This window comes from Limulus polyphemus, unplaced genomic scaffold (assembly GCF_000517525.1).
Source record: "Limulus polyphemus unplaced genomic scaffold, Limulus_polyphemus-2.1.2 Scaffold5750, whole genome shotgun sequence".
Classification (NCBI taxonomy): domain Eukaryota; kingdom Metazoa; phylum Arthropoda; class Merostomata; order Xiphosura; family Limulidae; genus Limulus; species Limulus polyphemus.
This window is the reverse complement of record NW_013671360.1, coordinates 30,569-46,653: the sequence shown is the minus strand read 5'-3', so window position 1 is coordinate 46,653 and position 16,085 is coordinate 30,569. Positions and strand designations below refer to the sequence as shown.

Sequence of the window (16,085 nt, the reverse complement as noted above, 5' to 3'; positions counted from 1 at the left end):
AATAATTGAAATGTGACTGTATTTTAGAAAATACTAGTCTACTAAAACACAGCTAAGGTAAGTTATTTTGTATAGACCAAAAATCAGTTTTATGTTATTCGATACTGTAATAAGAGTGCATGTAAGTCGCGTTATTGCAACTTCTGTATTTTTAGCCAGGTATGACTGAAAGGTCAATATAAGAAATATATATAAATGTATAATGTTATGAGATTTAAGCTATTTAGTTTAAACATTTCTGTTTTCATGTTATAATTTGTATTCATTCTAGAATGAAAGAGGCATAATTTATATATATTTCCTAATTTTTTATGGTGGTAACAAGATCGATTAAATCTACTGAACCCATATGGATTCATTACTGAAAATAACAGATAAAATATTTTTTTTTCTTAATAAATGTTTGATAACTATCCGAACATTATAAAAAATGTGCATGTGAAATTTGAAAATTTTCTGATGCATAAAAGTATTTTTTATCTTAAAATGAAAATTACTTTGCATGATAGATAGGCAACATGCGAAAAAAAAAAGACATGATAAAAAAACATTGCCTTATAAACCTTAAGACTAAATAAAAACATTTTATATTTTAAGTATGAAAACAATGTAATGTTTACTGATAATCTGCCAAATTTTGTTAACATTCGCTTACTAATTTAAAAGTTATAGCATGAAAACTATAACAAGCACAAAATGGTTACGAGGTCAGTCCCAAGGACCTAGTCCGTGCTGAAAGAGTTAAACAAGTCATATCTGACTAAGTTAGTTGACACTGTTGTACTGTGTTCAACTACAATTTATTTACATTTTCTCATAATCAGGTTGCTAGTTGCACCATTTTTATTCAATGGTTATCTTACATCACTTACTATATGCTGAATACTCTTATAAGTAAGTGGAGAATGTTACTTAAGACCAAACAATTCTCATTGTTTTCAAGGTTCTCTAATCTATAATGTTTACTGGTATAAAAACATGTTGAGAAAAGCAACCAAATGTGGGACCTACCTTCAAAGTACGTCTGAGATCATTCACACTAATGAAACCTTTCTTTTCTTTGTCTATGGACTGGAATTGTTTAATGTACATTTTTATTTCCTCTCCGGTAAAGTTGATTTGAGCCATCTGTCTTGAGGCTTTGTTTACTTGCTGTCCCATTTCCTGCTGTAGAAATTCTAGAGCCAGTTCATGCTGATGCTGAAAAACAACAACAACCTTTTATGCAAACATTTGATAAAAGTCCGTGTAACAAGTTAATAAAGGGTTAAAAATAAAACCTTATGAATCACGTTAGAAAAAAGCGTTGCCAATTAAATAAATAACTAAAAACCATTTCCTACACAATTGTGAACCTATAAGATGCTTTATTTCCAGTTTTATACATCTAAAAACACAAAAGAACTACATTTTTTTCATTGATTTCTTGAGACTGAGCCTAATATTAGTTTGTTTGTTTCAGAATTTTCATGCAAAGCTACAAAAAAGGCACATAGCTGTCCCAAATTCTTAACTGATAGGGAAGACCATTAGTCAATAGTTTCACTACCAACTCTTGGACTATTCTTGTCTGAACAAGTAGTAGGATTTGACCATTACTTTTGTAACTCAACCAAGGTGCACGAACGTTTTTACCTCCTGGCCATACCCAACTTTTCTTCAACAATGTATTAAACATTTTATAGATTTTCTTTACATCCTAACTACTTCAAGCAGTGTTTATACATATTAAAATCAAGTCTAATCACTGATCTTTCTTGGCCTCCTCAAAAAATACTGTATTTACTGGTGTATTGCCCGATTATGCCACATTGACTTTTAAAGATCAGAATCTATTGTAAGATTACCATATGGCTCCACCAACCACAGGTACTTACTCAATCCTTTTTGAAAGTCAGTTAGAATATTAGATTTTTTCTCCCATATAGCTTCTACAAACAGTAGGGTCATAATAATAACAATTGTTATACAAACACAAACACACACACACAAAACTTGCTCATCTGTTTACTTAGAGAAAAACGAAATCTTGCAGCAAGTTCAACAATCTACCTCAAGTTAATTTTAGTATCATTATTAAGTCATCCTTTCGTTTAAAGAGTTTTCTCTATCTCTAAATACAGCCAACCAAAACTGCTATGACCTTATACATGTGGCTGCCTCTACGGGTAAAGCAATACGTCACATACATAGGGATTTTCTTAACAGTTGAAAAAGTATCTACCGCTAGTGACTTAGTAATTCACTTACATTACAAAAACATAAGCCATCTTTCCTGAGAGAAAAATTTCAAAATCTTATCACAGAATTCCTGACAAAAGAAAATATTCCAAAATTAAGTAACATCTGTCTCTTCCCATATTTATTTTTTCCAAATTCCTATGGCTGATTTTATTGTTCTCAGTTTTTTTTTAGGTTCATTCTGGTTATAAAACTTAGTTCTAATTTGTCTACATTTTTTAACCTTATGGCTGATTTTATAAACTCTTTCTTAAGTCTTCAGTAATCACTAACTACAGAGTAACAAAAACATACTGTTTCATGCACTTTGACTACATGTTACTGTGAACATTACAACACTATCCATCTGTCAAAAAATATGTTGGTTAATGGCTGAATAATAAAATGATAACAAACAGAAGGAAAACATCTAAAAAATCAGAATAATTTTAAAAACCAACACTTTAGGAAAATTAATGTGATGATTTTGGCAAACAAAATAAAACAACTAAAAGACATTAAGCAGATAAAAGTATTGTACTTCTAACTCTTTAAGTACTTAGGTGAATATTCTAACGGATGGTTGTGACACAGCATAGAGTGCTGTTTTACACTTGGTTCATACAAAGCACCATTTCACAATTTATCTAAGACGACTCATCTACATGTCTCAAAGGTTGGAGTCAACTCAGACACACGAGTTTGTAGAACTAAATACCAAGATAATTATACGTAAAAGAAGTTTGCAGCCACACTGCAGGTATATTTCAAAGAGTCAAGCCATAAAAGCATACAAATTCTTCTTTCCAAATAACCTATAACATGTGAATAACGAAGGAGTCATTTTGAAGATTATTGTAATCCTTCGTTTCAGGTTAAGTAGAAAGTTTAAGTTTTATTTCTAAAATTGAGTAAAAAATTTTAAATTCAAATGTCTCAACTCAACCTATGCTGAGTGATACAGGTTTGAAGTCCAGTGGAGTGAAAAAGCACCCCAGGTGTATACTGAAGGTTAATGTCACTTGTCGTAAATCATTTCAGCCACTGACATCTTTTCTCCCTTGCCCAGTTAATTTGTTTTTTTAAATTTAAGACAGTAGCAAAATTAACATATAAAATCTTAACTAATCAAAATGAGAAAAACAAACAACACATATATGCCTCGACATACAAGTCCGAACACTAGTGCTATATATATAACAATTTACTCTCCAATGATGGCTTTGTTAAGAAGTTTTCCAGCTTTCTTGATCAATATGTAATTATTCCTTTTTATAACCATGAAAGCTTTACGTTTCATCTCTTTTATTTTCTGTATTACTATTTTGTTACATTTTACCCCCAATTTTAAAAATCATAATGTGATCTTCTGAAAATTTGTCTGAATCTGATTTTAGGCATTCTTTTTGGACACAATAAAATACATTTTCCTGAAACTTTTTGGAGAATTTAAAGTTATAAGACTTACATCCAGAAGGTAAACACTGGTATAAATAAGAAGACAACAACAACAACAACAACAAAAAAAAAAAAAAAAAAAAGTTAGATGAAAACTACCTTTAACACATTTACTGGCACTGGATGCACAAATGCTTCCAAAGGTATGTTAGTCAGTGCCATCGACACATAACGTACGTCAATGAAAGCATTGAGGAAAATGCATTTTATTGGAGTGACCATGCATTAGAATACTAATATTATTAAAATGGTCCTAATCAAAACAAAAATCCAATGACGCCTGGCACGGGTATCAATCTTCAAAGCAGCACTGAGCGTGTGTTAAACTATGCAATGACCAGATACTCTTGATTTATCTAAAACAATTTCGATTTTATTCACATCCATTAGGTTAGGGTACAACTAACTGAATGTACAAATTTAAGATTCAGTATTGGGTTTAACCCTATCTCCCGGGTATCCTTTACTGCACATAACACAAGGTTTTAGTGTCTTAGATTCAAAATTTTATTAAACTACTTTTTATGTTATACCAATTAGAATAACATAAAATCTAAGCTAATAATCCATATTTGAATAGTATACAAGTTTTAAGTCCTTAATTCTACAATGCAATATTTAAAAAAATTCTGAATTTCCACTAGTGTGACCCACGTGACACATTTTCTATTAGCATTTCATCGTCCCTAATTTATCCATCCCCCCTCAAAAAAGTACAAAATTAAACATAAAATACTCTTTATAAAATCGTATTGCTCAAACAAACCATAATTTTTATAGCCTTCAATTTTGTTTGGTTACAGAGTTATCGGATAGAAAATCAGACCCCTCCTGCCACATCCTTTCTTTCACAGTTCATTGATAGTTCTCTCTTACGTTTCATTACATATTACTTATAACCAATAGAAAGTCAAGGTTTTCATCTATCAAATGATGTATTGTATAACATTGTGTTGTGAACAGAATATCATCAGTTTTACTCACAGTACAAGATTCATTCCCATGGGAAAGTTAACCTCTAGCTTGGATAAATTTGTAATGGTTCTTGTTGCATAGTTAGAAAGCCAGGAAAATTTTGAGAGGTAAGTGAATTTGTCTACTTTTTGCATGTTATTAGTCTATATTCTTTGTTGCATTATATAATTAAATAAAAATTATTAAGTGCATTACTATCTGTAGTATAAAAAATTAGGGTTAACTCTCTTTGAAAACCCGAGAGCAAGAAAAAAGAAGATTGGGCAAGTACTTTATTTCTTGTTTTTCATATTTATTCTTTATTATTATAAAAGTAACTAAAATCTAAAAATATGGATCTTTAGAAGTTATTTAAGACTTAAGGTAAAATAATTAATAATAATAATATAATTAAATAATACAAAATATATATACACTATATTGAAAGTTAGAAGTATTAAATCTATAAAGACTTACTGAGTACAAAGAGGTTACGTGGTCGGTCAAATTGACTGAGTCCGTGTTGAGAGAGTTAATAAAATATTTCTACTAAAAGTTTATATCTGAATTGAAGGAGTTTATCATATTAAAACAATATAAAAGGGTAAAATAACATTTATTGAAAAGAAACTATATTTATTACTAGCTGGAGTACCCGTCCCCTGGACAGAATATATGTAAATTCATGATTAATGAAAGGTTATCTTAACACATGAAAAGTTGCTTCTCTTATATGTAATTGTAGAAAACGCAAAAATGCCCATAAAACTGCAAGACACAAAATGTGAAACTGCAAGTTTGCATCTATCTCTGCATGGACCCTACAAACCTTCATGCCAAATTTGGTGAAGATCCATCAACATGGGGCAAAGTAGTGGTAAAAAACATAAAAATGCCCATAAAAACTGCAAAATGCAAAACTGAAAATTTTTATGTATCTTCCCATGGACCCAACAAACCTTCATGTCAAATTTGATAAAGATCCATCAACAGGGGTAAAGTAGTGGTGGAAAATGCAAAACCGAAAATTTATATGTATCTCCAACATGGACTTAATGAACCTCCATATCATATTTGGTGAAGATCCATCCAAAGGAGGTGAGGTAGTGCTACAAAACACCCTTAAAAACTGTAAAACGCAAAACTGAAAATTTGTATGTATCTCCCTACGGACCCAATGAACCTCCATACCAAATTTGATGAAGATCCATCTACAGGGGGTGAAGTAGTGGTAAAAAATGCAAAACCACCCATAAAAACTTCACAACGCAAACTAAAGATTTGTATTTACCCCACATGGACCTAATGAACCACCTTACCAATTTGGGTAAAGATCCATCCACACCCCATGAAGTAATTACATGGACATACAACAGAAAGTACTATTATATTTATATTGACATTCACCCAGAATACTGTTACTTAGCTTGACAAAAGCTTATTAAAAGCTTCTGAAAATCATACACCAAGTCCATCTACTGTCCAAATAACAAGCCAATTATTTGCCGTTTATGTAACGATTCATTATGATAAATACTACATACAGTATCGTTTTCTCTCATCTCTATAGATATAATAATCAAAATACAACAGATATGAATAAAAATTGAGAGAGTTACAGTGACATTGAGATTACTTTATCTGACCTTTTGTTCATTTTTATTCCACTGAAGTTCTTCAGCCATGATGGAAATGATTTTTGGAAGTGCTTCCTCAGCTGCTTGCACATTCAGAAAAGCCAACCGAAGTCGACGGGCTATTACATCCACTGCAGTACAAGCATATTCCCTGAGAGCATATCGAACCTGTCAATAACCAGGAGTTATTGTTAGCACCATTTTGCACTATCTTTAAATGTACCAAAGAGGTGGAATAAAGAATTTTTAAAATGGTATGCTATTTATGTAGAGGCAAGGATGTGTTACAAGGTGAGTCACAGGCCTATTTTTAAACAATCCATCTACATTTTGTGAAAGGTTTTTAAAATTTCTGTACAAAGCTACACAAAGGCTATGTGTACATAGCCATCCCTAATTTTTAGGTTTTAGACTTGAGGAGAGATAACTGACCAAACAGTGGTATTTCACTGTCACTCTTATAATGTACCCACAACCCCAAACTAAGTTTAAGATCTTAAGAAGAGCTAATGATGAATGGAACTTGCATATAAAAGACAGCTTGCTCACATAGAAATGGAGGCCTGAGATTAATCAAGTGGGCTCTGCATTTAAGTTACTTTTAGTACTATAAGGCCAAAAACCAGTTTAATAAAAGTCATAACTTTGCTTTGGAATAAGTTTGACTATGACTGAAATTTCAAAAAATGCAGAAAGTTAATACACAGATCATACTGTCTTATACCCTTACCTCAGCTTCAATATATGGAAATTCCTCATGTAATCTTCGTCCAACTATAGGCCAACGCTTCCCTGTGAGATTTGCCATTTTAGCAACAGTGAAAGCCCGATCCCCATACGTGTTAGCAAGATGCTGGGCAACCTAAGAAAATTAGCATGTTAGTCTTCTGTACCATAAAACACAATTCAATGACAGTTTAGTTGTGAAGTATTCCAGCATTACGTATTCTGATGTTCAACACGCTTAACTTCTGATCACAAACAAACTATCGCACAGAACCGCAAACACAATACAGTATATACACATGCATATATAATTGATGTAGCTTGATCTTAATCGTAACTATGGCTTATTTTCATAAGGAATGGTTAGAAATAGTTTTAATTACTGTGACGTTTAAACATCCTTTGTGTATTAATTAAGTAAATCTAATGTAAGCAGAAGTCGGTATAAGACACATTTGTGACTGTTTGTTGATAGACAAATACTCCAAAGCAATTTAAGTAGCTTAACTAACTGCAAACACAGTGACTCATGACCAAAAATAATCCACTGAAAATATTTCCTATACAATTATCAAGTTAGTGGTCATAGATAAGACATGTATTCGTAATCCTTTCCTTGTATTACTGGTTATCATCACCTACAGTAGTATCTATGTTGTAACTAACATATGAATAAAAAAGAAAAAAAGAAGAAATTTAGCTCACCCACTACAGAAGAAGTTTGTCAAGTTACTTATTAAAAAAACTGATTCTAAATGGTAATGTTTTAATACTTATTTCTAAGAATGCTATTTTATGATGTGAGCAAACTGGTTTAAATACGTGAACAGTTGCTAAAAGTCGTTCAGCCATGTTCAGTGATTATACTGCTTAGTAATGCATATGTAACAACCCATTCCATGTTGTGGTAACAACTGGAACTAGTTAAATGCACACTTCTGGAAATGGTACCTGCTCGTTTGACTCTGTAATTGTAAAGTGTAGTAACTGCTAGAGTACGAAGCAGGAGTAAATTTGCTTTGTTTGACAAATTATAACCAACTATGTTTGAAGTTAACTTTCAAAAACTTATGGCAATTAGTAAGTAGCTTAATATTTTTTCAGGCTAGCTGAAACACTGTTACAGATAAATCAGTTACATCTAAACTTGAACTGAATCCGCTGTTATAATGTAGAAAAATGATCCAATTGTAGATAGCCAAAAGCATGTCAGAAAGCAATACATGTTTGAAAGGCAACAACCAGTCTTAAGAACAACTTTTATGTTGAAAATAATTGTTTACAGTTAATCCTTCAAGCATCAGTGGATTTTATATGGACACTGTTAGCTTTTTAAAGCACCTTTTTTACACTATTTTTGCACCAAATAGTTTGTGGAACCATAACTTTGTTAGTTACAAGTTCCTTAATATCGTAAGAGCCACACAAAAAATTTAAACAAAAACACCATCAATACTGTAATTAATTCCATTAAGTATTGCTGAAGTTCCCTGTGTATTTTACAAAGAATTGTTTGTTTCTGTTTAATTTTACGCAAAGTTACTTAACCCTTTGAGTGTGTAATTAAATTTTGGGTGGGTTCTCGAAAAGTTTCAATTATTCACTAACAAAGGAAATTTTAAATTTGACTTTTTAGAACTTTTTCAATATCAAAATCCACTAGTTGCGCTTTTGATCGGCGATGTATGCACGCACGGTAATACGGCAGGAAATTCAAGGATGTGTGAATATCCTGATTATCAAACTATGAGGAAACGTTTTTGTGACACTGTGGGGTAAATCTGCTTGTGGCACCAAGAGGATATAAATGTCCAGTTGGATAAATCTTATTATAGCATCTAAAGGATAAAGAGCTGTCTACACTAGCTGTTCTTAGTTTAGAAGTAACAGACTAGAGGGAAGGCAGCTAGTCAATACCACCCACTGGCAATTCTTGGGCTACTCTAATTAAATACTGAATTTGACATCACTTAACGTCCCCACAGCAGAAAGGTAAGCATGTTTGGTGATGGGATTTATTTATACAGAAAGATGGTGATTTCACCCAGTTCTTTACACCGAGTGTTGTAACAGGCAAAAACATAAATTTATTCAATATAATTAATATGCATTCCCCACCAGATGTAAACTATGTAAAAATAAGTTGGAAATTTGTGAGTGAAGCATGCAGTTGCCTAGGTGGAAATGACTACAACCTGACCAACCAATAAGAAACCTTCTAAGTTCAGTTTATTTTCTGACTCTTTACTAACTTCTATCTAATTGTCATAAAGAGCATGTGTGCATCCCTTTCTAAGTTATGTTTTTGGGTTTTTACTTCATCCTCTATCTAATTATCATAAAGAGCATGTGTGCATCCCTTTCTAAATTATTTTTGAGTTTTTACTTCATCCTCTATCTAATTATCATAAAGAGCATGTGTGCATCCCTTTCTAAGTTATGTTTTTGGGTTTTTACTTCATCCTCTATCTAATTATCATAAAGAGCATGTGTGCCATCCCTTTCTAAATTATTTTTGAGTTTTTACTTCATCCTCTATCTAATTATCATAAAGAATATGTATACATCTGATTCCACATGACTTTTCTGTCTTTTTACTTCATCCTCTATCTCACAATAATAAAGAGCACGTGTACATCTCTCCTTTCTCAATAGTCTGCTTGCTGCTGCCCTTGAAACTAACTATGTTTTTTTTTTAATGCTGCATATTTTATTCTATAGTTCAGTGATCTATATTTTGACAGCTTGTTTACAAAATTCCTGTCCTCTTTCACAATACAAAATGCAATTATTGGATCATATTCTGCAACAAATTAACATTATTAATTTTATTTTCTTATAAATCTTGGTTTTGCCACATATATTTTAGTAAAAAAATTACATGGCAAACTAACCAATTAGTCAACAATTAATTGCATGTATTTCATACAAGAATAAAGATTGCTCTGTGAGAAATAATATTTCAACATTGCCGTTTTGCTCTAAATCACAGCAAAAAATGCATTTGTACAATTATGAAACAATGTATATGGAAGCTTTGGCTGGCTTGTTCTTTTTTGTTATTCATTTATATAAATATATATATCAATATTAGTGCTGAAATTTAGATTATTAAAAGATTTTGTTGCCTGATGGTTGACACTCCTCAAAAAAAGAGCATTACTTTATTTAGTCATTTTTAAGAATGTTCTAGAAACTTCATTTTAACTTTCTATAATATTAACTCCATGTTGAAGGTATTTTCCTTAAGAAAATATAATACTGTAATTATCCCCTAGAAAATTAGGCACATTCTTAGTTGCTAAGGTTGTTATTTGGTGGAAAATGGGCAAAATAAGTAGTATTAATGAAATTATTTGTTCTCTGATACTGGAAAAAAATGCCCAAAATGAGCCTTTTTCAAAAGAGTATTGTGATGAAAAGTGAATATCAATTTGTCATACATCCCATATTATATTGTGTATAAAATTATAAAGTATTTAGGTTTTTCATAATTCTATACAAATGTTTAAGTATGGGATGCAGTTACCACAACACAGGATTACTTCCTATTTCTGAATATTTTATTGTGAAACGAGTACACAATCCCATAAAAATATAACGATTTATTAATACATCCTGTAAAAAACCATTTGTCTTTCCTGATTTATAAAACAATTACTTTTAAGAAAAATATCTAAACCAAAAAATCATATGTACTACCTAATAAACGTTCTGGAGAAATCAACATTCACTGCATACAAAGTAATTAAATAGATACATTTTAGTTTTGTTTGTACCGTTTCATTAATTCTTAGTGCAAAACAAAAAATATAATAGATTTCATTATTACCAACATTTATATAACTTTTTGTTAAATGACTAAAACAATTTCTTCCAGAGATACACTGACGACAATGGCATTGGATGCCTTCAAAACTGAACTTAAAACCAAGCTTTACCTCATTTTCTAGACCAAAATCTTGAACAAGTCGTATAAACATGGTTGGTGACCAGCCATGGGCTCCTTCCAGTAGCAGCCCATCAGTTTGGCAATCATATTTAGGTTTTAAGTTGCTTGCTTTGATAGCTGCATCAACCGTCTCCTTAGCCATGACTCGATACGTAGTCCACTTTCCACCTACAAATAGAAAGAAACAACAGCAGCACGAGTAAAAGAATATAGCACTGTGAAATATACACGAAAGCAGACAGTAAATATATATATTTTAATAGTCAACAATATCTTTCTGTTTCAATATTTTATAATTTGCTAGCATCAGACACTCATCACTCTACCAGCTGCAACTGGTGTTGTAAACTGGCAAAGAGAAAATCCCACTATTTGCCATAATTACAATGGAATCTACAAATCTTCTTGCTAAATTTATATTCTTTTCTCTTTGTTTCATCTTTCCCCTACTGATTGCTTCATTATAATTTGCAAAACCTTCAAGACCCTCACAGAATATGACTATGATCAAAATCTGATCAGACATAGATATGAAAACTAGTGACCAGATTAATCGGTGAAAAGGATTTATCCCCTTCCCTGTCTAAGGTAAGAAGAATCGATCTGAGGAAATAGAGAGAATGAGAAAGCAGCCTGTGGACAAACAGTGCAAATCACTCTGACCGGTGATGTTTGTAGGGCAGCGGACACAAAAAATAAACCTTCAGGTAAAGAGGATACATGGCATATAAAAGTCAGGTCACAAAAGTGTTAAGAAAAAGCATACAATGTAACCTTAATATACGTGTTAGGTAAATGGAACAGTCCTTTGTGACCAAGGACCTAAAGCGACTTGAGGAATCCAGAGAGTACTGGGAACTCAAAGAATATGTAGTCACGAGAATCTGACTGGTTACTGCTGGCACCATCTCGATCTAACATGGTACAACTGGCTATCCAGAAGCTCAAGCTTCAGACATAGAGGTTGTGCAGTCTTTCGCACAGCATCAGGGTTTAATTTCTAAGGTTGCCATTATCTGGCTCAGTTTTTGCTTAGTCCCAAGATGAACATTTATCAATGGAAATGAAATGCATATCGACAGTGGTGTATTGAAAGGAAGTTGAACCCACTTCATACCTCGTTTTTTTTTACCTGGCTCTTCAGCAAAGGTTTTTGCATCTTTCACAATTGCCCTATTTAAGGTAGCCTTATTGACTACTATTTTTCATGGAATGGTATGTGCACAGTGCGATGGAATGGAGGTGAGAAAAAAAACTTGTATGATACAGCAGAGCCCACGTGAAGCCGATGCGAGTACATAGATAAAAACCCAGAATTGCAGTACCTGATCCTTGTGTACAACAAACACCAACAGTGGTGAGGCTCCATCACTATGGCAATCTGCAGATAGGGGCCGTCTACAACAAACTTGGACATCTACAATCCCAGTAAACAAATTTAAACTCAGATAGAGGAATGAGTAACTTCTGAACCTTGGAGAACCTAGGCATTGATATAAACGAGAATAATTGATGACTGGACACCAATCTCCTGTCTTCATAGGCCCAACAACCGACAGGAATAAAACCTCGGAAGAACTAGCACGACTCTCTCACTACCCCAAAACCAACCAAACTCTGATAGCCCTAGAACTAAGTTCCAAATCCAGATGATCTGCAGGAGACATAAGCCCTAATGATTGGGTGGATAATAGTGATGAAGATGTGAACTGAATGACTAATCCTGACTCAAGGACCTGCAGTGCTCCTGGATCCAAGCCCAAACAGACCTTGAAGGTATGCAATAATCACCAATGCCACTGGTGGTGATCCAATCAAGTAGCAAAACCATTGGATATAGACAGAATCTATTCTGGGTACCAATGTACCGAGGGGATGATGTCAGGGGCAGAACTATGACTCCCTGCAGAAGCCGGTGAAAATCAAGACCTCAGCAACAATAGGGATGAATATAGAAGCCAATAATTGAATCAACGTGCATGCTAACAATGGATACAGCTCATCATCAATGAAGTTGGTGATCCTGAGAGTCTTCCAACAAACTGAAGTGAAAAGAAAAGAAAATGTTGGATTGTAGAGTTGTAAGTCTACAGACTTACCCTGTCCCACAAGGGGACATTGATCTATTCAGATTAACTACAAACTCCTCCTTAGAACCCCAAATTCTAGGAGCATATGTATTATTTGACAGTCAGAAAATGCTCCCACCTTGAGGTGGTAGGCTAAATCACAAAGTTATGACAATCATTTCGGATAAGGTATATATCTATACCTATACGTAACTGAGAAGTAAACCTTCCAGCATGAACTAGAATATTTGTGGATGGAAAGAAAACTAAAAAATTCACCCCCAGACCTTTCAGCCATCAAGTAAGGTGCAGGCTCAAAATCCACAGGGGAAAGGGCCCAAAACATCCCACTCTCGATGAACCAACAGATGAAAACAAATCAAAGGCAGCTTATCCCAAAGTGGCCTCCTTTTCATTTCTATAGGTCACATAGAGACTGTGTTTATTACCATTCATTGGAACAACATTTTGCCAGGTAACTTTGTTTTGTTAGAGCAAAGCAAAATTAGGCCATCCATTGAGTTCACCATAGGGAATCGAACCCCAGACCCCAGTGCCGCGAGTCCTCAAACTCATCACTATACCACAGGGGGACTGAAAAACCAACAGACTAGAAGAAAGTGCAGGAAAAAGTGAATCTAAGTTCTCCTCAGAATGTCAAGGATCACCTTCAATTGCAGCCTCAGAGCCCCCTGGAGGAACACCATAGACCAGAATATATGTCTCTATCTCACTATGTATAAGATCACTGACAATCTCAACCAAAAGTGACCCCCCCAAATTTGTTTTTAATTATTAATATTATAATGAAAATAAACTAGATAACACATATAACATTCAAAGTATCCCCAAAAGATCGTAATACTGGGGAACCTGTTAGTGACTCTTTGTTGAGAAAAAGTGATAACATTTTATGAATGATGTGCTTATATACATACCAGGATAGTGTGTGCAGGTAGATAGGGTCATGAGATAAATATTGCCAAGAACAACTGAATGGGGTTTAAAAGACTGAAGTAAGCAAGAAAAAATCAGACCAATGCTTAGATGGGCATAGGAGTAATAGCTATCAGTGTAAGTACGCTTTGGAAGAAAGCATTTACAGGAAACCTAGAGAAATATATTATTTTATACACCTATGCTGTTAACATTCAAATTTAATTGAAGCTAAATTTAAGTTATAATGTTCTTTCTTATTGGAATTCTTTTAGATTAGCTGTACAGAGACCAAATGAAAACGAACGCCTACAAAAAGCTTCTACTGTTGACAATATGAAAGTCAAGGACGCTATTATTGCTCAGATGAGCAACTGTCATAGGCAAAAATAACATTGCTACATAACTATGACACTTACAAAGTAGCAAGTATTAAAAGTAAACTTATCAAGTGTTACAGTTATTACTACGTACATTAAATATTTTTTATTGTTTTAAATATTCTAGTTAGCAGTAATTTTATTTCAATTATTGAAAAGATCAATTAATAAGCTGATTTATGGTATTTGATACGATTTAGTTTATTTCATTTTTTGTGTTCAATAAATGGGTGCTTGTTACATAAAACATTAATAAAAATGAAGTGAAATTCTGGCTTTAAACTACAACAGTCGTACCTCCAATTGTTACAAGACCACTATCACTCGAATGAATCACATGATTACGTGCAATCGACTCTGTGTTTTCTTTCTTCGGATCCAGGATGAGAGGTCGGATTCCTGCCCATGCTGATAGTACATCTCCTCTTCTAACTGTCAAGAGTGGATCGTAAACAATTCATTCCTAATTTTAATTATCTTGAAACGTTAACACTTGTTTAAGCCAATGAGTATACAAACACTGAACAACTATCCACTCAAGGGACTATTGAATACAATTTAAAACATGATTCTCAAAACTTTTCTTTCCTAGTGTTCCTCATTAAAATCATCTGTAGGAGGTCACACATTTTGTATCTTTTTACTTTACTAATTACTGAGTTTATTAGAAACAAGTAAATTTAAGAATTACATCATGAAACTAAAAGTGTAGTAAAACTTCTGTTGAACTATATCAAAAATTCCTATATAAATCAGAACAATTAATTTAGTATATGATGCAGCTAATTAATACATATTTTTAATAAATATGCAGGACTTTATTCAAAGTCATGAAATAATCAGGTTTAGTTTATTATAAATAAAATAAATATGTGGCAGGAGCATATGAAAGCAAATTACATTTATTTATTACAAAAAATACCATAGATAATTTCAAACTTTCCTCGAGGCCTTGCAAATTAAAATAACAAAAAGCAATAGCACTGAGTATTTAACTAAAACACTCTTCCCTGGATTAGTCTACAAGCCAATAGCTTCAAGTTGTAATGTCGAGACATGTAGAGTCAACACTTCTGTTTGGATTGATTTCAACTGTGTGCAATGTGTAAAGCTACACAAGGGCTATCTGCACTAGCTGTCCCTAATTTAGAAGTGATAGGTTAGAGGGAAGGCAGCTAGTCAACACTGTCCACTGCCAACTCCTGGGCTACTTTTTTACCAGTGAGTAGTGGGGTTGATCATAACATTATAATACCCCCAGAGCTAAAAAGATCAGTATATTCTGTGACAGGAATTTGACCGGTGACTCTCAGAGTGTGAGTCAAGCACCCTAACCACCAAGTCATGCCATCAACTTTTTGGAGGCCATAGACTGGACTTAATTAAGAGTGTTTTTAATTGTGTACTCCGTTTAACATTGCGAGTTATTTATCATTTTAGCTTCAAGTCATTTTCTTGTGTTTAGTGCACTTACGTATTTAAAAAAGAACAATACAAATTCCAGATTTGTATTGTCTGTTTACTTTTGACAACAAAATTGTTCTGTGGCTCCATCTATAATCTAAAACTATAGGTACCTTTTCTGTTTTATTACCAGTTAAATCTCTTGAATGCGTGTATCTGTATACTGAATGGTTACAAGTAAATAGACACCTAATTTTTCATCATTTAACTGATTTATGCTAACTAATTTGTGTTCATAAAGCACTATATAAATGAAAATGGTACGCACACTAATTATCTTGTATTACAA

General features: G+C 33.1%; 1 protein-coding gene across 1 annotated transcript in view; it reads right to left on the bottom strand.

The window, feature by feature from the left end:
* Positions 1 to 16,085, bottom strand: part of LOC106472938 (glycerol-3-phosphate dehydrogenase, mitochondrial-like) — a 51,468-nt gene that overhangs the window by 10,102 nt on the left and 25,281 nt on the right. Inside the window, exons 8-12 of the mRNA XM_022401472.1 lie at positions 14,630 to 14,764; positions 10,937 to 11,115; positions 7,000 to 7,131; positions 6,279 to 6,437; positions 1,012 to 1,200 (exon numbers count right to left, since the gene is read on the bottom strand). Coding sequence (XP_022257180.1) covers positions 1,012 to 1,200; positions 6,279 to 6,437; positions 7,000 to 7,131; positions 10,937 to 11,115; positions 14,630 to 14,764 — 794 coding nt within the window. The remainder of the gene's footprint in view (positions 1 to 1,011; positions 1,201 to 6,278; positions 6,438 to 6,999; positions 7,132 to 10,936; positions 11,116 to 14,629; positions 14,765 to 16,085) is intronic.